General features: G+C 49.0%; 1 protein-coding gene across 6 annotated transcripts in view; it reads right to left on the bottom strand.

Annotated features, from left to right (window-relative positions):
- The window catches only part of EYA2 (EYA transcriptional coactivator and phosphatase 2), a 207,942-nt gene that overhangs the window by 23,036 nt on the left and 164,732 nt on the right, over window positions 1-20,174 (bottom strand). For all 6 annotated transcript variants that reach the window (XM_016121230.2, XM_016121228.2, XM_016121227.2 and 3 more), the window contains one exon: window positions 14,059-14,148. In XM_016121230.2, the coding sequence (XP_015976716.2) occupies window positions 14,059-14,148 (90 nt within the window). The remainder of the gene's footprint in view (window positions 1-14,058; window positions 14,149-20,174) is intronic.

Below are 20,174 nucleotides of genomic sequence, written 5' to 3' on the forward strand. Positions count from 1 at the left end.
AGGGGCTTTGCTAGGGGCAGTGATATCTAGAGTGATATCTAGAGGTAAGGTTGTTGTTATAGAGATGCGGGGGTAGGGTGTGTGGGGGGACAGTGGCATTGGGGGCATTCCGGGTGGCTTTGTGGGGAGTGAGGTTGGAACAGCAGCTGGGGTGGGTGGCCAATGGTCTCTCTCCGGCTCCTGAATGGGCTTTGGATTGGAAAGGGGTTTGCTGGAAGGTGAGGTTTGTTTCTAGGGTCCTTGGCACCCTCTGTCCCACAGCTCCATGACAGTGACAAAGTCTGGCTGAGTCCAGGAGCTGCTGTTGTCCCTCTGCACAGGGCCTGGCACATCTGTGGGTCTAGGACGATACCTGGCAATGGGCAGTCGTGTGACCTGATTGGCCTGACAGCAAAAGCAGCAGGGAAGTCCCATCGAGTGGCTTCCCGGGTGTCAACCACAGGTAGGTGGGAGTTGGTGCAGATGGCAAAGCACATGGCAGGCGTGACATGGTGGCTCCAGGTGATAAATTCTGGAGAGTGCTGGGGACAACTGGGGGGGGGACGGGGGGACCACTCTTGCGCCAGCAGATACCTTGCTTAGTTACACCTACGTCTTGTCTGCTTCTTGTTCCACATTTCCTTTCTTTCCACGTACCTGGGATTCTACACGACGCTTGGCAGTCTCAGGTGTAACTTATCTGCCGCTCCCCAAGAGGGAATGTCCTTTCCTAAAGTAGCTGAGCTGGGTGGTGTGCCCCAACTGGAAAAATCTATAGTCACACTAACATCGTAGCCATTAGCCACATGCGGTTAACTACGCTTACACTTAAATTCATTACAATTAAATACAATGAAACATTCAGCTCCTTAGTTCGATCTGAAGCGCTCAATAGCTACACACAGCCGGTGGCTACTGTTTGGATGGTGCACGTATTTCTATCATCACAGAAACTTCTATTGGACAACTGTTGCTCTAGAGAGACAAAGGAAATAGGCTGACAAATTCTATGTTGGCAAGTTCAGTTAGGGGAGAGATTGCAAGCTGCCTGGAGACATAGCGTATTGAGTCACTCTGTGCTTACAAAACTTTTTTTTTTTTTTTTTTTTAAACAAGAGCTAGTGTTTAAAACCAGTCGATCTCCCCCCCACCCCCACCCCAGATTTTCAGCTACTTTAAGAATTTCCACGCCCTGGCAATGTGTGGCTTGCATTCGTATATCCTGACATTCAACTGCCTTGACATCCATTTCCAGTTCCCCGAAGTATCTACTAGGCTTTTTTTTCACTTTACATCACCTGGCCACTTGGCCCCTGTGGGCATGCAAGTTTGAGAGCTCTGATCCACAGCCATCTTACAAGGATGGAAGGGTCCTAGGGACAGCACTCCCCATGGTAATGAAAACTATTTAAAAGCCAGCGTGCACTTTATGAAGCCAGGCACAGAGAAAACAAAATTAATAGCAGATTTCTCCCTAATTCATTGCTCTGCCTGAAATTGGAAAAACACCTCCCTGTGCCCCCAGGTCCTTCTCTCCAGCTCAAAAGCTGCTCTGGGGGGTCACGCAGGCTCAGGCTCCTGGGCAGGGTTCCTTGTTCAATCCCTGATGTCACTGGAAAGGCATGTGGGGAGGCTCTGGTTTTCTCATTTGCAAGGGGATTGTTAGGGGCGCTAAAGTGTGACAACAGTAGCGATCACATTTCGGACTTAATAAAATACCATGACGCTCTGCGAGACACTACCTCATACCCCACCAGCCGACCCGGATTGAGTTACCCGCTGAGCCGGCTACAAGGGGAGTGGGACATGCAGAGCACGGAAGGACGGTCCTGAGCTCTTGGGGGAGCGACCCCGATGCCTCCCGACTCTGCCATCGGGGCGAGGGAGGGGAAGGCATCGCAGGCGCAGGATGCTAGCTCTTCACAGCCCAGGGTGCTTCTGGCCTCCCTGGGTCAAAGTGCGACTATCCTGGCAAAGTCCCCACGACCTCGACGCGCGTCAGGCGAAGTGGGGCTGAGGCTCGGTGCAATCCCGGCCTCGAGGAATTTACACTTTGCTACCCAGAGAGATGCCCACAAAGAGCCTCGTGCAAGGATGTCCATCATTCCAACGAAACACTGGGAAAACACCGAAAGTTCTCTTGATTGGATCACAGCTAAATGAACTGTGGTACATCCATTCAGCGCAAGCCTACCCAGTAGTTCAGAAGAACAAGGTAGATTTTTATGTGAACACACGGAATTATTTCGAACACATCCCATGGCATGAAACAAACAGGCTGAAAAACGTAATTGAGCTATGAAACAGTCCCTACCGCAGAGGGCGCTGTAAGGATTAAACGAATCATACAGGTAAAGCACTCTGAAAAGTGCCGCACCCACGGAAAATGCCACATACACATTTGGCCTAATTACTGCTATTTTTACTATTTTGAATTCCATAGGCTCAAACTCTGCCTGGTATAGTGATGGTCAAATTGAATCCAGTTCACCATCGAGAGGGGCTCCTGGAGGGTCACCTCGGTGGATGAGGCACTTTAGAAGCGCAGCGGGAAACTGCATTCTTTGGCCCAAACTCCAGGCACGTGTCAAGGATGCTGTGCATTCAAGCACCTCAGGGAACCAGGCAGAAGAGGACCGGGGTAGAGATGCGCAGGTTCACGTGTCCTGGAAGGAGCAGCTGGAGTTCAACCACCCCCTCACCACCCCTCCCCTCCCTGGTCCCCGTCCTGGCCCTGCCATTTTCCCATTTTCCAGGTGTGCGCTCTTGGGCAACTTGCTAAATACCTTTGAGTCTTCAGGTTCTCTCTCTCTCTCTCTCTCTCTCTCTCTCTGTGTTTTAATAAACTTTTAATTTTAGAACTTTAGATTTACAGAAAAATTGCAAATACAGTACAGAGAGTTTCCACTTATCCACACCCAGTCACCCTCTCTGTTAGCGTTTTATATTCGTATGGTGCATTTGTCACCACTAATAAATAAATATCGCCATATTCTCAACTAATGTCAACTCTTCATTCAGATTTCCTTATTTTCCCACTACTATCCTCTTTTCTCTTCCCGGATTCCACCCAGGGCACCACATCACATCTTGCCTCTTTAGGTTCCTTTGGGCTGTGACGGTTTCTCAGACTTCCCTTGGTCTGGATGACAGTTTAAAGGCGTATCGGCCAGGCATTTTGTAGAATGTTTCTCATCTGGGATTCGTCGGATGTTTTCCTCATGGTTAGACTGGGTTATGGATTTGGGGGGGGGGTGGGGAGAGCACCGGGGTGACGTGCTGTTCTCATCACATTATATCAGGGGCACACGCTATGACCATGACTCATCACTGCTGCTGACCTCGGTCTCCTGGCTCAGGTAGTATTTGTTAGGTTTCTCCACCGTCAAGTTACTCTCCCCCATCTTCCCATATTATGCTCTTTAGAAAGAAGTCACTATGCAAAGCTCACAATCGAGGGTGGAGTATTTAAAAAATTGCTTGGAATTTTTCTCTATGGGAGCTCTGTCTAGTCTCCTCACTTATTTATCTAGTCAATCATTTATCTATGTCAGTATGGACTCATGGGTAATTATTTTATAATTTGGGTTAGAATCCAATATCGTGTCATTTGTTTTAGTACTCAGATGATTCCAGCTTTGGCCAGTGGGAACCCTTCCAGTCAGCTCACGTGCCCCTTTGACATACCCCATGATTGTGGAGTTTTTTTGAGCATTTCCTTATAACTTGCTCCCTGTTTATCAGGTGTCTTTCCTGTCCGGCCTTAGAATCGGCCATTTCTTTGAGGAGCCCTGGTTCCTTTTACTGGAAAATGGCATTAGAAAACAAGATCGGGGCGCTACAGAAGTGTCATTGCTTCTGGACTCTCTCTGGTGAGCAAAGCCTCCAGCTTTTTTTTTAAATTATGAAACATGGTGAGTGCATCCTCGTGTGCAGGTGTGCCATAAGACATGCGGCAGGCCTGCTACACGGTACCAGTTATACTCCTGATTTGCCTTTCATCAGGGCAAAACTAAGCTAAACTAACTCAAACTAGAGCTCAGACAGGGCCCAAGCGGAATGCAGGTCAAGTCAAGGTATCGGAAGGACTGCAGGCGTGCCCCACCTTTTATCAGCGATGACGGTGATTCATCCATCTGTCATGTGCTCAAAGTCCAGATTTAGTTTCTGGGTGACGCTGATCTCATAAAATGCATGGGAGGGTATCCCACCTTTTCCTTTGCTCTGGAGTTTATGTGGGACGGAATTTCTCTTTTCCTTCAATGTTTGGTGGGACTCGTGTTTAAAAACTAACTGGACCAGGTGCCTTTTTTAGGGACTACATCCTTAGCTACCTTTTCAATTTCTCATGGTCACTGGTTTATTTTATTTATATTTAAATTTCCCCTTGGGTTAATTTTTGTAATTTAGATCTTCCTGAAAAGTGTCCACTTCATCTAGGTTTTCAGATTCATTGATATAATATTATCCATTATTAAAAAAAAAAATCTTCCCTGAATCTGTAGTAATGTCCACCCTTTCTGCTAGATGTTGTTTATCGATCTCTTCCTTTTTTTTCTCCCCTTCCTCTTTCCTTCTCCTTTTCTTTCTCCTTCTCCTTCTCTCTCTCTTCTTGTTCGTGCCTGCCAAAGGCTTATCTACCTTGATGGTCTTTCCAGTGACCAGTTCTTATTAGTTTTCCTGTTTTACTAATAAATGTAATTTAAGGCTGTACATATCTGCTTAGATCAACCTTCACCTGCATCCCACAGGTTTGATACTTAGCATTCTCATGGTTGCTTGTTTCTGAACAGTAAGCTTGGTGACAAGTATCTATCAAGGCCCATTCTCGTTAAGCTGGCAACAGCTGGGGTTTGCTCAGCCTGCCCTGCTGCAGTCTGATCTCATTACTGTTCATTCTTGGCTGCCTGCAGACACAAACGCAGAAAGGAAATTGTTGACAAATTTGCTTTAGAAAAATGAGTCTCATCAGAGCCCAGATGGACTCCTTGGCCACTCCTTCTCCTTTGAGGCAAGGATATTTTTAAGTGAGATTGGTTAGCGCTGCCTCCAGGCTAGCCAGAGAGGGGCCTGCTCCTGGGGAGGGAAACCTGGGCCATCTTTCTTGTGTTGTCTAAATGTTTAACTTATCTGAAGAGCACTAAAGAGGCCGTGGGCCACAGTGCATTAATGGCCAGTTGGGCAGGATGCCTTGGAGAGCAGCTCAGCGCTGACATGGTGAAATATTATTCTCCCTGACAGCTCCTGCAGAACTGTAAATCAGGCGTTTAGCAATCAGGCCCGTGTGTCAGGCACGCAGCCACGGCCCGCCCAGATTCCGGCCACTTCCGAGTCCCTCCAGAAAGATCCTCCCCGAAGCTCTGGCGGCGTGTTGAAATGCTCCCCCTCCAGCCCACCCGCCTGCCTGGCCACGTAGGAATTGGGCTAGAGACACCTTCCGCTGAACACCTTTAGGCTGATTTTGTTTCTTATGAAGGACTCTTTCCTTCCACCTACTCTGCTGACCCGTGTTCCTTCTCATGCATCTCAAAACTGTGTCTTCCATGAAGGATAAATGCCTCAGCCAGCTTGGCCTGGGATCAAATCTCTGCACTAGCTATGAGACCCTGGGAAACTGAGCTCTCTGGGCTTCAGTTTCCTTATCTGTAAAATAGAGACCAAAAAATAAAAAATAAAAAAAATTAAAAAATAAAAATTAAAAAAAAAAAAAACCTTCCTTGCAGGGCTGTCGTGAGATTTCAGTGAGAAAGTGCGCGTGTGATGCCTGGCACTGGGGAAGAGCTCAAACACGACAGTGCCGGGGAAGTTAACCTCTCAGTACCTCCGGTAAGGGGGCACGAACAGTATCCACCTGCCATGGCTGCCGGAAGGGCACGTGCACGGGCCGACCCTTCGGTGAGCACGCCGTCCGCGTCCGCGACCGTGTGATGTGTGTATTATTCCTCCCTGTGCCTTCACTCAGCTCCAGACACACGCGCATCCTTCTTTCCAGAAATGCATTCGGGTCTTCGGTATACCGCTTTGTTGGCCTCCGGGGTGGGAAGCGAGGGGGCTGTCCCGGTTCAGTTGTTAATTGTGTGACTTCCGTTTTGCACGGACCACGGGAAGGTGGTATGCTAACGCACATTGTTTTTCATCTTTGTCTTCCAAGTCTACGCCGGGAATTTCTCCCTCTCCTGCTGTCAGATTTTGCTCGTGCTCCTCCCTCCAGGCTTCCCAGCTCCTCCGACCCTCCCTCTCTCTTTTCCTCTGAACCCGCGTCAGTCTGCATGCAGTACCGCACAGGTCTAGATTTCCTGCTGGGAATAATCTTTCTCGAGCTCAGTGGCAATCACTCTTCCTGCGAGAGGCAGCCTGGCCTGCTGTAAGTGCAGGGACTGTGGGGCAAGGTGGCTCGGATCTGGATACCGCCACTGCCACTGTGTGACTTCGGGCTGTTCACTAACCTCCCTGTGCCTCGGTTTCTTCACTTGTAAAATGGATGCTATGGACTGAATGTCTGTGTCCCCCTCCAAATTCATATGTTAAAGCCCTAATCCCTAGCGCGGCTGTATTTGGAGGCGGGGCCTCTAAGGAAGTAATTAAGGTTAAATGAGGTCATGAGGGCGGGGCCCCATCTAACTGAATAAGTGGCCTTGGGAACAAGAAGACACCAGCACCGCCCTTCTCCCCCACTGAGGAAAGGCCACGTGGGGACACAGTGAGAAGGTGGCCTTCCACGAGCCAGGGGAACAGCCCTTATCAGAAACGAAATTTGCCAGCACCTCAAGCTGGGACTTCCAGCCTCCGGAACTGCAAGCACTCTAATTTCTGCTGTTTAAGCCGTCTGGTCGGTGGCATTTTGTTACGGTAGCCCGCACACATTAATAGCCGGGGATAACGGTGGGGCTTAAACACGTGACTACCCGTAACCGGCACAGGGCGGGGCCTGATCCCTAGTGAGCACTCCGTACGTCGCAGCTATGACTTATTATCATCACCACCGCGACTGAAAAGGTAGTTCACGCCTTGCAGATTTAGGACTGTAGAGCGGCACCGTCTGATAGGACTTTCTATGAGATGCGAATGTTCTGTTCTGTGCGATAGGTCGGCCACCAGCTACGTGTGGCTATTTAACATGAAAATTGGTTAAAATTAAATTAGGAAGCGAGTGCCTCAACCGCACGAGTTGTGTTTCGAGTGCTCGGCAAGCGCGTGGTGCTCGTGGCTGCTGCGCTGGAGAGTGCGGAGTGGAACACGTGCGCGGTCGGGGAAACTGAGGCACCGCGCGGCGCTAGGTGTCGACCGGTTCTGACTGTGGCCCTCAGTGAGAAGTACGTTTTCTGTTACGCCGAGACTTAAACTGCTGGAACGTAGTTTATATTACTAAAACACTACGCACCACCGCCGCTCGTGATGTGCACTATCATGTCCTATTTTATTTCTTACTCTTTAATCACTGAAGAAATCACGCTCGATCTTGACTCTTTAAGTGGGCCCTGGTCTGCCATTTGAAAAATGCTAGTGTTCCCCGCGTGATGCGAAGCAGGGGGAGGGAAAGAGGCTGATCATCAAGGCTCAGACCAGATATCTTAAAGACCTCCCCTCGCCCAGTCCCCACAGCGGCCATGTGGCTTGCCAATCCCCCCATTTCACAGAGGAGGATGTGGAGACTCAGCTAAAGCGAGTACCTTGTTCGAGGTCTTAGAGCCAAGAAGGAGCGGGGCTGGGGCTTGAACCTCGGTTCTTCTGACCCCGAATGACCCCAAACGGCACCCTAACTCTTCCCGCGAGGCGAGGCCCATCGGCGGAGGCACCCACGTCGCAGCCCTTCACGGGTTTCACCAGGTAGGAGCTCTGCCCGTCATTTACTTTTCACTTATCTTTAAACAGACTTTCCCTTTCCCACGTTTAAAACCTTAGCTTCATTCTAAGCAATATCAGCTACGAAACTGCTGCTGTAATGTGCCAGCCATTTTCTCCCTAAAACAATACGTAGTGAGGAAAAAAAATAAGTTAAACAAACAAACAAAAAAAAACTCCTTTTGCAATATTTTAAATCAAAGCCAGCCACATGAAGCCTGGGTCGTGCTGTACCCTGGGTGACCCATGAATACTGTGCCCGTGGCTGACAGCTCTCAAGGGCTCGGTGTGGTGTTTCTCACTGGCATTAGGGTGGGACAATTCCCCGTCGCACGAGGCTGTCCAATGTACTGGGTTATCTGGCACCCCTGCCTGCCCAAAGCCAACAGTTCTTCCTCCCATGTCCAACTGCACCCTCTCCCCGTGGGGACGGCACTGCCCTTGCGAGAGGCGCTGGTCTAGGTAAGCACACGGGACGGAGCGAGGTGGCAATCGGTTAGTGCAGGCCGGTCTGCGGAGGCCACTGCCCCAGGAACAGGGCTTAGCAGGCCCCGAATCCAGGAAGCGGGGGAGTGCGGTATGTTCAGGGGTTTAAAAGAAGCCTAAACGCCTAGTGGTTCCGGGGTAGGAAATGAGGGAGCAAATGGTAGGAAAAGAGTATGGAGAAGTCGCTGGGGGCCAATCCACGGACCTTTCATTTTTATTTATTTATTTGCTTGGTCATATCTTTTTTCTTTTCTTTTCTCTTTTTTCTTTTCTTTTCTTTTCTTTTCTTTTCTTTTTTCTTTTCTTTTTTCTCTTCTCTTCTCTCCTCTCCTCTCTTTTCTTTTCTTTCCTTCCTTCCTTCCTTCCTTCCTTCCTTCCTTCCTTCCTTCCTTCCTTCCTTCTTTCTTTCCTTCTTTCCCTCTCTCCCTCCCTCCCTCTCTCTCTCTCCCCCCTCCCTCTTTTAAGACAGAGAGGCCATTGAAGATCTGTAAGCAGGGAGTGACGAGTGACATGTCCAGATTCTTCCTTCACCAAGTCCGCTGTGGCTACTGTCGTGAGAACAGACTGGAGAGTGTTGGGCTGAGTCTGTAAGCAGACCCCCCAATGTCCCTTTCCGCCTTCTCTGATGTCAGAGTTTTCACCTGCACATCACTGCCCAGAATAAGACTACATTCCCCAGCCTCCTTTGTAGGAAGGTGGGGCCATGTGACTAAGCTCTGCCCAATGGGATGTAAGCAGAAGTCCTAGATGCAGCCTCTGGGTGAGTCCCTTGAGTGTGCATGTAGTGGCGGTGTCAGACCCTGTGGTCAAGGGCAGCATGTGTCCGCCTTCTCCCTGCTGGAGTCACTGATCTCGTCTCCTGGGCTTACTGTCCCTGTCCCCTGCCTGCCGGGGCCAGGCTGCCTCCCTCTCGCTCCTGCCCTCACCGTACCAGGCCCTGGATATCCTCCCCGGGGACAGCACCCTCACCCACTCGCACCTCCCGACTTGGCATTGGCAGCCTGCCCATTAAGGCAACGGAGAGTGAGGAGGTCTCTTCGAGGGGTGGCCGCTTCATCTTGCCTGCAAATTCTGCGTTCCTTTAAAACATACCAAGAAGGAAGCTGGAGGGCAAGACGTGCCCAAGACGGATCTTGTTCACATGCTGCCATTTCAGCCAAGAGAGTGGGGGATGCTGCCACGCTTTTTAGGGCCACCAAATATCACGGATGTGACGACCAATCACCAGAGAGCCTCAGGGGCATGACATAACGGCGGTTAACGCCCTGCCATGTGACAGTCGGCTGCCCCTGCTCTTTCCATGTTAGATCCTTTTCCTTCTAGCACTGTGTCCACCTGTAAAGCCGCTGGCGAGCCCTGAGGGTCGTTCCCACAGCTCCGGGGCGGCAGGTGCATGAGTGTCAATCAAGCCTGCATCCGTGCCCCGCTGCCTGGCCGACATTTCAATGGCGGTTCCTCAGCTCTGGATTTTACTGCAGAAGAGGTGGCTCTTGCGTGAGGGCGAGCTGGCCGGGAGCAGATGTGGTCGTCGATATCTGTGCTCCACCTCCAGCCATCGGCTGTGATTCAGGGCTGGGCTGCTCACCACGGTCACAGTCTTTGCCGTATCTCTGAACTGCAGGACTATTATTGAATTATTGTGAAATCAGGAGTGGGCAAGCTCGTGATGTTTTTCTAACGCAGAGGAAAATAAATATCTGATGATTTAAACAATGTGCCCTCCTCCCAGGCGACCCCACCCCCACCCCGCATAGCCCCAGGGGCGCTGGGAGCCCTCTGGGGGAGAGGCCCATTTACTGGGCAAGTACCGAGTGCAGGCCCTGAACTCTTCCATCCGTCTCCCATCATCGGCAAACCCCGGAAGGCAGGGGCTTTTCAGCCACCCACTTAACAGATGAGGAAACTGAGACTCAGGGAGATGAAGCGACTTGCCCAAATCACACAGCCTGAAGGTGACAGAGCCAGGACTCAGGCAGGCCCGACTGACTGGAAGGAGCTTGCCCTAACCTCAGCGCACACATGCAGAGTGCTGCGAACTTGGCACCTGCTCCGCCTCTGACTGGTCCTCACCCCTCGCAGACTCCTCTCCACGAGCGAGCGCTTCCGCCGGGGAGTGTGATCTGAGCCAGATTCCAGCTCCGGCCCTTGCCCACTCCGGTCTGTTGTCCCCCCAGCAGCCAGGGGGAGCCTCTGAACCGTGAATGAGATCACATCATTGCCCTGCTCAAACCCCTCGCATGGCTTCTTGTCACTCTTAGATTATTACCCAAAGTTAACAATGGCACAAAGGGCCCATATGTTCTGCCCCGGCCCCCACCGTCCGCCACAATCCTGCTCCTGCTCCTGCTCCGCCCATCCTGTTCGTGGAGCCCACCCCAGGGCCTTTGCACTGCTGTCCTCTCCGCCTGGCACACTCCTCGCCCAGATACGCACAGGGCCCAGTCCCTCGCCTCCTTCACATCTCTGCTCAGATGTCGGAGAAGCCTCACCTGGTCACACACACTAAGCAAATCAGCAGCCCCGCGCCTGTCTCCTCCCTGCCTCTGCCGGTCTCCCTTACAGCACTTCATCTGACGTTAGATATTCGGCTGTTTATGGTTCGTTTCTCTGACTGTAAGTTTGATGCCTTGAAGGCAGGGACCTTGCTGTGTTTTGTTTGCCGTCAAACCCGCAGCGCTTACAGCAGGATCTGGCAGGCGTGCCTTCTCCACGCTGGCTGCTGCAGGCGGCAGAAGCTGCCCCGCTCTTGCCTGAGGGATGGCAGGCGCAGAGCAGAAGGGGATCTGACTTTGGTCCCTGAGCCTGACTGACCATCCATGGAGGAGCCAGCCCCCCAGATGGCCCCCCTGGGAGCCACGGAAGGCTGCCCTTTCGGCTTCGACGGGGGCTCCCTGCACCAGCCAGCAGTATGTTTCCACTTATGCGAGTCTTAACTGCTCCACGGTGTGACATGGCTTCCACCCAGCTGAGGTGCCCTGGGGGCTTCTGGCACTGGGGACATTTTGGGAAAAAAATTTAGAGAAAAAAACAAACAAACTGGCTTCCCTGAGTAGCTCCAGCTGGTACCTCAGACCCTTCTCCAGGGATGCAACTTCGACTTCAGGGTGAGCAAGGAGCAGCAGAGGGGGCAGGACTCTGAGGCATCGCCGGAAACACAGTCCCGTCCTGCACGGTACCTAACGCTGAGCCTCATGTTCAACCAAGACTGGCAAAGCGCATCCCGCATGTTTGGCGTTTGTCCTTCCGGAGCTTCAGACTCATGTATCTGTCTGTCACTCAGGCACCTTCACTGGCGTGTCCCAGACATCTCAGACCCCAGGTGCCCACGGCAGAAGGATGGGTTTGCTCCGCTACATCCCTCAACTCCCCTGTTTCGTCCATCTCAGAGAATGGCTCCACTGCCCTGGTCAGACCACGCCCAGGAGTCCCCCTAGACTCCTCTTTCTCCTCCTCCCCCCATGGACCAGCAAGTCCTCTGGGCTTTACCTCTACCCCAAAGCTCACAGCTTTTTCCCACCTCGATGAAACCCAGTTTTCTTCTTTTGCTGGGAGAGCCGTGATAATCTGCTGGTCTCCCTGTCTCTACCTTTCCTGTCTAATTGCCCGTCGTCCACACAGCAGCCAGAGTGGTCTTGTAAAAACATAAGCCACGTCATGTGGCACTTCCTGTTTAGTGTCCTCTGGCCCCATGGCTGTCCACAGCGCTTACGTTAAACCCTGAGGTCCCTGAGCAGGTCTGGCCTGCGTCTCTCTACAGGCTCATCTGTCCCGGCCGCCCCGTGCTTTGCTCACTCACGGCTGTCAGTCAGCCTCCTCTCTGATCCTGGATTACTTCGCACGTGTTCTCACCTTAGGGCCTTTGCACTTGCTGATCCCGCCTCCCTAAATCTCCTCCTGGCTGGCTCCTGTCACCGTGCAGGCCTTGGCTCAAGTGTTGCCACCCCGGGGGGCCCTTTCTGAGACCGTAGGCTCCCTCCCCGAGAATGAGGACCACCCCTGCCCCCACCCCATTCCTCTCACCCATCACTCACTGTCACATCTCGTTTATTTTTCTCACATCCGTTCCACTATCACAAACTTTCTTTAAGGATTTGTTTGGTTTGTTTACTGCCCGGGCCTGGGGGATTTTAGGGTGAATCAGACGGATGCGGTCCCTGTTAGTTTCATTCTATGAAAGAGACAGGGAAAAGTTAAATCTACCCTGGACTTTTCGAGTATAGGGGCCATTAATTTCCATTTTCTGCTAAAGCAAGTTGGGTGTTGCTATTGGCCATCGGCTCAGTCTTTACTATATTAGGTTCTATAAATACGTGCTCAATTCAACTGCCATGTTTATTTTGTTTTGTTTTACTCAAATTCTCTCCCTCTCCCTCTCTCCTTCCCTCTCCCTTCTCTTCCTGTCTCTTCCTCTTCCTCTCCTCCACTCCCCTCCCCTACCCCAAGCCAGGAGTGCTCTGTAAAGGAAGCCTGCACACTGCTGTTCATTAAAGAGATGGACTTGGGCCTCGATGCTAGCGGCGTTCTCCACTATTCCGACGCTCTTGTTTCCCTTAAAAAGTTTCTGCCTCGATCCTCTCTTTGAAACAGATATTGGACAGAGTACATTTTTTTTTCATAGAAGGACTGAAGCTCGAATGACTTGCCTAGACTGGTCAGAACACAAGACCGACGCTTTCAGCAAGATCCCCTCCCCCACCTCCTGGAACTCTCAGACTGCAGACCAGAAAGGAAAACCTATATCCTTTCCTGATGATGGTTTAGAAGTCATAACCTTCATATTTCTATTTCACAGTTTAGTCCCCAGGGATTTCCCAGATTCTGGGAAAAAAATTCCTACTAGGATAACTAGAATTGTACAGTTTATTCTAGGTTGCCTTTATTTTTCAATCTGTTAAACCGATACTGCAAATATAAATTACAAAGCCAGAAGATCCCGACATTACTTCTCTCATCAGCCACAGAAACACCTTTACCTGGAAGTAAGCTACTCGCTCTTCCATTAGAGATGAGCGATGCATTGTATTTCCCTCTTTGCTTTGGCTACCAGGAAGCTCAGAGATCAACTCTGAACTTAACTGCAGTAGTTAGCCTGAGCTGGGCTTTTTGGGTACGATGTCTTACCCTTATTCATTACATTGCTATCTATTCTTTTGCTTTTGCTTTAATAGTTCTGTTTTAAATATATTTCCCACTTGAAATTATTCCCAAGTCTTTTTGACATAGGCTGGGTGTAAACAAGTAAATTAAATTTCTGAAGCTGCTCTCCCCCACTTCCTATCTCCCTCGGTGCTTGCTTAGGGGCATGGGAGCGGATACTTTAAATAAGCGTAGTCCCTCTGCTTGCTCTGTCTTTGTAAAACATGCTTTCAGGGGAATGTAAATTGTTTTTAAAAGCTTCTTTCCTGGCCCGCTTCTAATTATTACTGACCCAGGAGGATCTGTACTAATTTGCCTTAATCGACTTATTAAATAGCAAATTTCAGGAGGAAGAAACTACGCGGCCCTTATTGGATTAGGAAAACGCCAGTGGACATCACCGCTAGAGCAGAGAGGAAGGCCCGTTAACTGCCCAGGGAAGCCCGGATAATCTGGCTAAGTGTGTTTCCAATAAACTGTCGCCGGCCACAGATTTGTGCCTTCCTGGGGGTTGCTAGCGAAAGGGGGGGGGGGGGAAGGCAGCGTCCTTCCCCCCCAGACCAGATGCAGGTGGTTAAACACGGCGAATACGAAATGAAACGAGCAGTTCCAAACCTCCAGGTCATTGAAGAACAGATGCGTGTCTGCCAGGTTGAAGATCATTTCTTCCATCATCAGGCCGATACGCACGGACGTCGTGGTGTCCTGTTGGAAGAGGGGAAGGTCGCGTGCGAGTGAGCCACCGTGGCCTCGGCCTCCATCGCCCTCCCGCCCCGCCTCCGAAAGGCGGTTTTGGTCTCTCCTCATTGGCCCGGCTCGCGCATGGCCTAAAATGTGTCTCTGCATGGGGTCAAGGTGATCATGTGCAGCTTTGGGGTTCCGCGTCTAGTTTTTCATCACCTATATTTATTTACCCTCTTCAGTATTTTGATCTCCCCCCAAATGCCCTTGGTATTACAACTGTGTTTAGTATTGCAAGGACCAGAGATGGACGTAATAAAGAGAGAGCCTTTTGGAAATGTGTGTCTTCAGGGGGGCCTGAGAGATTTCGGGGAGAGCAGTATAAACTATGTGTGAACACTGGGAGAACTGGGATGCTGGTCCTCTTAACAACAGTCTCTCTGGGGAGGCTGCTTACTCCTCCCGATATTTCATATGTCACTGATCTTTAACAACAGAGGAGTAATTGTCAAAACAAATTCGCCAACAAAAGCTGGTATGGTGCATCCATGCCAGGGAAAAAGAGGCAGCTATTACGAAAAGTGAAGTCATGCTATAGTTATTGCTATGGAACTGTTATCAAGAAATTCGGTATTAAGTAACAAAAGCGAGCTGCATCCCTGTGTAACGGAGGGAGCGCAGGTGGGCGACAATGGGGTCCATTCTCGCTCCCCTTCGCTTTTGTATCCACGGGGTGTAGGGCACTGCGCTGCTCTCCATCCGTATTTGGGGGCCCTTCCTGAAGAGCTTCTCCCTGTAGGAGGACGATACGTACCAGGGATTGACAAACTATGGCCTAGGGGCCAAATCTGGCCTGCTGTCTGTTTGTATATGGCTCACAAGCTAAGGATGATTTTTATATTTTTGACAGTGTATTGTCTATGGCTGCTCTGTGCTTTGAGGGCAGAGGCGAGTAGTTGTGACAGAGGCTGTATGTCCCACAAAACCTAAAATATTTACTATCTGGCCATTCCCAGTCTGCCGGTCCCTGATGTAGACCTTCCCTGTTGGACTCAGGTGTGACCATGTGACGTGCTTTGGTCAAAGATATATGAGTAAAAATTATGTTTCACTTCTAGTCAGAAGCTTTAAGAGTCAGTGCATGGTTCAACATCTCTCTCTTTTCCCATTTCAGAAGACTGAGTGTTCCAGATAAAAGCTTCCAGAGTAAAGATGATGTGGGTTGATGGAGCTGGACATGTATCATAAAGGAAAAGTCAATGAGATTTAGGGGCTGTTTGTTACTGTGCACAACCTCACCTAACCCAACTGATACATGTAGAAAATATGTAGCAAAAGGGATCTTAACCCTGGCTATATACTATAATGGTGTGAGGAACATTTAAAAATCCCAAAGCGCAAGTGGCACCCTGGAGCGGTAAAATCCAAATTGCTGAGGGTGGGGTCCAGGACTCAGAAACGTTTAAAGCTCCCCCACAAGATTTCAATGTGCAGCCGGGGTTAAGAATCACTGGTCTAAAAAGATACACGGCACTTGGTAGTATTGCCGGTTAATACCTAGGAGGTGTTTCTCGGTGCCACTTCATTAAGTATTAACATTTAATTCACACAAAGCTCTTTTGAGGTGAGCGCTATTATTTTCCCATTTTTCAGATGAGGAAACCGAGGTTCATGAAGGTCATAGGCAACTCGCTCGAGGCCACAGTGCCAGTGAGCGCTGGGATCTGTGCCCAGGAAACCTGGTTCCTGAGCCGCGCTGCTTCCGAGGAGGCCTGGAGGTGGCCAGGGCTGGGACAGAAGCAGGGGGGACCTTGAAATGTCATTCTATACGCTTCCTTCCTGGTCGAATTTTTTTTTTTTTTTGCTGAAAGGCTGTATTACTTCTATTATAAACATAAATAATTAACAACATCAACCCTTCCTGACCCTCGGATTAAGGGGAAAAAATGTAGCCGGTGATCTGAGCTTCACACACACAACTGTGAAGAGTCAGGCCCAGGAACACTGGCCGTTAGTGAACTGCCCCACAGGGCCCTAACTGCTTAGCACGCCAGGCTCCAGCTGGAAGTCGCAGGGTAGAGCGCTCGGTGAAAAGCGAAGAGAAGAGATGATGAGGAGAACCAACCCTTCAGGGCCAAGGACGGAATCACTGTGTGACCTGGGAAGAGGTTCTGGGTGTTTCCATGCTTTACTCATAGCTAAACCATTTCAGTGTAACTGCACAGTCCTTCTGGGAGAGGCTGTCTGTGCCCACGTCACCCATCGCCAGCCCTCAAACTACTGGACAAGAAGCAAGAAGCGGCTGCCACCCGAACTCATCCACTGAAAGGATTTACTTAGAAAAATATCACATAAGACAGGAAAAGTAATTATTGTGTCAAAATGGCTTATCTGTGAAAAGCGTTTGTGAATTTAGAAGATTGCAAATACTCTACATCGATAAAGCTGAAGAGATGATTTATGGATAGTAGGAGGATGTAGAGAGAAAGCGTGCATTGTGTGATGGGGCAAGGATAAGAAAAGCTGAATTCCTGGCTTCTAGTTTAGGAAGCCAGGGAACAAAAGAAAAAAAACATCAAGAAATTTGCAGGTAAGTCCCCAAATCAGCAGGAACTGAAAGTTGTTACTTCTGGGCAGAAAGGAAGGGCGGTGGCGGGTCGTCGGGGCCTGCTGTTTCTCATTACACTTCTCTTCGGAGGACTAGATAAGTTTTAAACTGCATGCATATGATTCTTAAATTAAAACGACTAAAAAGTAAAAGGAAATATTCTCAGCAATTCCACTTCTCATTACCTTAGAAAAAAACCCATACATGTGAGCAAGGGACACGTAAAAAGATGTTCATTACGGGATTGTTATAAACAGTAAAACACTGTAAACGATTTAGCTGTTCAGCCAAGGGAGATTAGAGAATAGTATATTCAACAATGGAAAACTAAATTCAATTGAAAAAAAATGAACCCGAGTTCCATGTATCAACACGGACACAACAATCTTCTGAAAGTTATATACTGCATGTTATTTCCTTTTATTAGAAACACATAAAATGCTCCTATTTTCCACGGGCATTTATGTATTTATAAATATCTGAAAGAACATACCCAGAGTCAGAACAGTAATTACTTCTGGCAGGCAGAGAGCCAGGGAACAGAAATTAGAGGTGATGATCAAAGTGAGCATTAGCATTACCTAGAATATTCTAAACATCTTTAAAAGGGAAGGGATTCAAATATTTATTGTATAATTCAAAATTAAACCAACATTTTGAAGATATGTAGACGCTTCCGAGCATCCTTAGAATCCCTATCTACTCCCTGAGCATTCTCATCAATCTGGTTTTCCTAAAATCTGCTTGCATGTTCCTTATTAGATTGTTTTGAACTGCGTAGATGGGACCTCTTTTCACCGAACTTGATAAATACTAGCTGTACGGAGATGGAAAAGTCTGGAGAAGCCCAAGAAAACATGACGGTCCCAGGAGTTAAGCAACACAGAGTGCTGCTGCCCTGGGCCAGACCACTTTATCCAAGTAGAAAATGTTTTTCCAGGGTTGCAAAGACTGAGAAACTGAGAGAAAAAAAAAAATTGGTGGAGACTCGGCATTAATTAATGTGAAATGCAGCTGGAGAAAGGGCAAGACAAAAGCCACCGGTTTCGTCACGAACCGCCTGCTGATCGTGTCCCTAATCTGTTCCATAAACACATCACCCTGGTGTGTGCGCTTCAGTTTACTCTGTGCAACCTGGAGGGGGAAGACCTTCTGGCTGACCCAGCCTATCGCCCAGACAAATAAAACCTAAAACAAGGAATCCTTCATGTTCCTCAGCTAATCAAAGGCCACGGACCCATGCAAGTCCACTCTGGTCCCCCTACTGCCTAACGCTGCAGTGAGGATTAAATGAAATAGCGCGTCTGTAAACACCCAGACTGCCGTGAAGCAGACATTCCGCGAGCTAGTTATTCGCAAAATCCCCCAATCCACCTTCTCTCGCCCTTAACAAGGAACCCGTTTCTGTAAACCTGGCAGGAACGCCCACAATCAGACGGTATTTTATTCTTCGAAGAGAGAGAAAAAAAAAAAAAGAATCGGTGGTTAATTTCCTAAACAAGCAACAGCAGAAACAGATTTGCTTTTAAGAAATGATCAACTTAAACCAGAGTGGAGAACTGAGAAAGGGGAGTTTTTCCAAAACAGGCTTCAACTTGTAAGTTGTGCACTGAAGGACTGTGCCGGGGGGCTGCTGGGGTTGGGGTGCATGGAATGTCGTCGTTAGAGTTTGTGGGTGGTTCTCTCTCAGTGAAGGCATAAATCAGGCTAAGGCACTGCAGAGTTTTCAACGTGCTCTAACGTTCTGCAGATTTCTCCGGGTTCGGTTTTGGTGATGGTGAGGAGGACTATGCACACATTCATTGGGGAGGCTCTGAGCACTGGGCACCCTCTGCCTGCCCCCCGGGCAGATGCTGTGGACCTGGATGCTGCTCGGTAACCTAATTATTACGCATTCTTGGTGAAGTTCTCTTAATTAGAGGAGGATGGTGGGGACTTTCACCACATGGACCTAAGGTCTGCCTTGTGGATCCATAAGGTATCTTGTGATGTATGGCTGTATTTCTTGGATGGAAGGGAGAGGGTAAGACAGTGAAAAAGAAAGTCTCAAAACGAGATTAGTTGATGTCACACAAACATGAATGACATGTGGATTCTCGGAGGTTTCAAAATCTAAACGCTGAAGTTCGTTCATCAGGGTTAAATAAGATGACAGTTGTTTTCTATCAAGTGTCCCTACCATCCCCAACTTTACAAGCTCCCCAATTTAAGATGTATTCCTAGAGGGCTACTTTCCAGACCTGGTAGATTAGGAGGCAACCATTTTATTTCAAAAGGAGTCCAAGATTTTCCCTCAAAAAAAAAGTCGTTTTAATAAACCACAACTCCATTTGTCCATTAAAGAATTTCTCTTTAGGAGTTTTCCAAGTTTTCTGTTTTAAGCATGTAGTGCTTTTATAACGGGTGGTTCTAAAGGGTGTTTGATTGAGAGAAGTGAGATCTACACACTACTCAGCCGAGCTGGCAGGACCTAAGCTTGAGGATGCTGGCAGCCATCCCTGTCACAAACGCAGGCAGAGCCTCCCTGACAATGCACATGACGGGTTCATATGAACTTAGTTGAAGATCGGATCCTAAAGTCTACTTCTGGACATTTTTGTCACCTGAGCAAATACATTTTCCTTTCAGGCTTAGGTTAATGTATGTTGAGTTTCTGTTGCTTATACTTGAAAGATCCTTGATTCTGCTCGCCGCCTCCCCAGGTTCATACAAAAACAGCTGTTTCCGACATCATCAACGTCCAGTGGGCAAGCTCAAGTGTATCTACACATCCCAGCAACAACCAGGCTTGGCCAGGCAGCACTTCAGAAAGATGGAATCAGGTCTTCACTTCTGATGGCACCTCTGATCCCCTAACCCAAGGTGACGTAAGCTAAGCGCATGGATGGGTCCAAGTTATTACTTGGTCTTAGCGCAACTCTATCCTGCCTATAAACATTACCTAATGGAGCAAATGGTTTCCCCCAAATGACCTCTCACAAACTGCCTCCACCATTCGTGAGGTGTGCATGAAAGTGGCCATATACAAGGAGGTCCATGAAGCCAGCGGTTGAGAACATCACCCTCCCTGAGCCTCAGCTTCCTCACCTAAACATCAGCGAGTCCTTTCTAGGGCTCCTGTAGGATAATGCAAGTGAGATGACTTGTTCCTGGTGCATAGGTATTATTAGCAAAAAGGCAGCAGGGCCCAGAATTTTCCATCAGAAAATTTCCCTCACTTAGAAATTCCCATGCAGTTTAACTCGGTATTTTCCAAACCATGGCCATTTTTATAACACCTTTGCGAGTTTTGAAACACTGCAGAGAAGCTGTGTGAACTTAATATTTTCCTTTGATTCAGGGACCCCTTTTCTCCCCTAACATAAATGTATTTTATAAAGAAACATGTTATCATGACCAGAAATGGCCAACCCGTTCCACTCACCATAACTGGAAGGTAACC

Source organism: Rousettus aegyptiacus, unplaced genomic scaffold, assembly GCF_014176215.1.
Source record: "Rousettus aegyptiacus isolate mRouAeg1 unplaced genomic scaffold, mRouAeg1.p scaffold_m13_p_12, whole genome shotgun sequence".
NCBI lineage: Eukaryota > Metazoa > Chordata > Mammalia > Chiroptera > Pteropodidae > Rousettus > Rousettus aegyptiacus.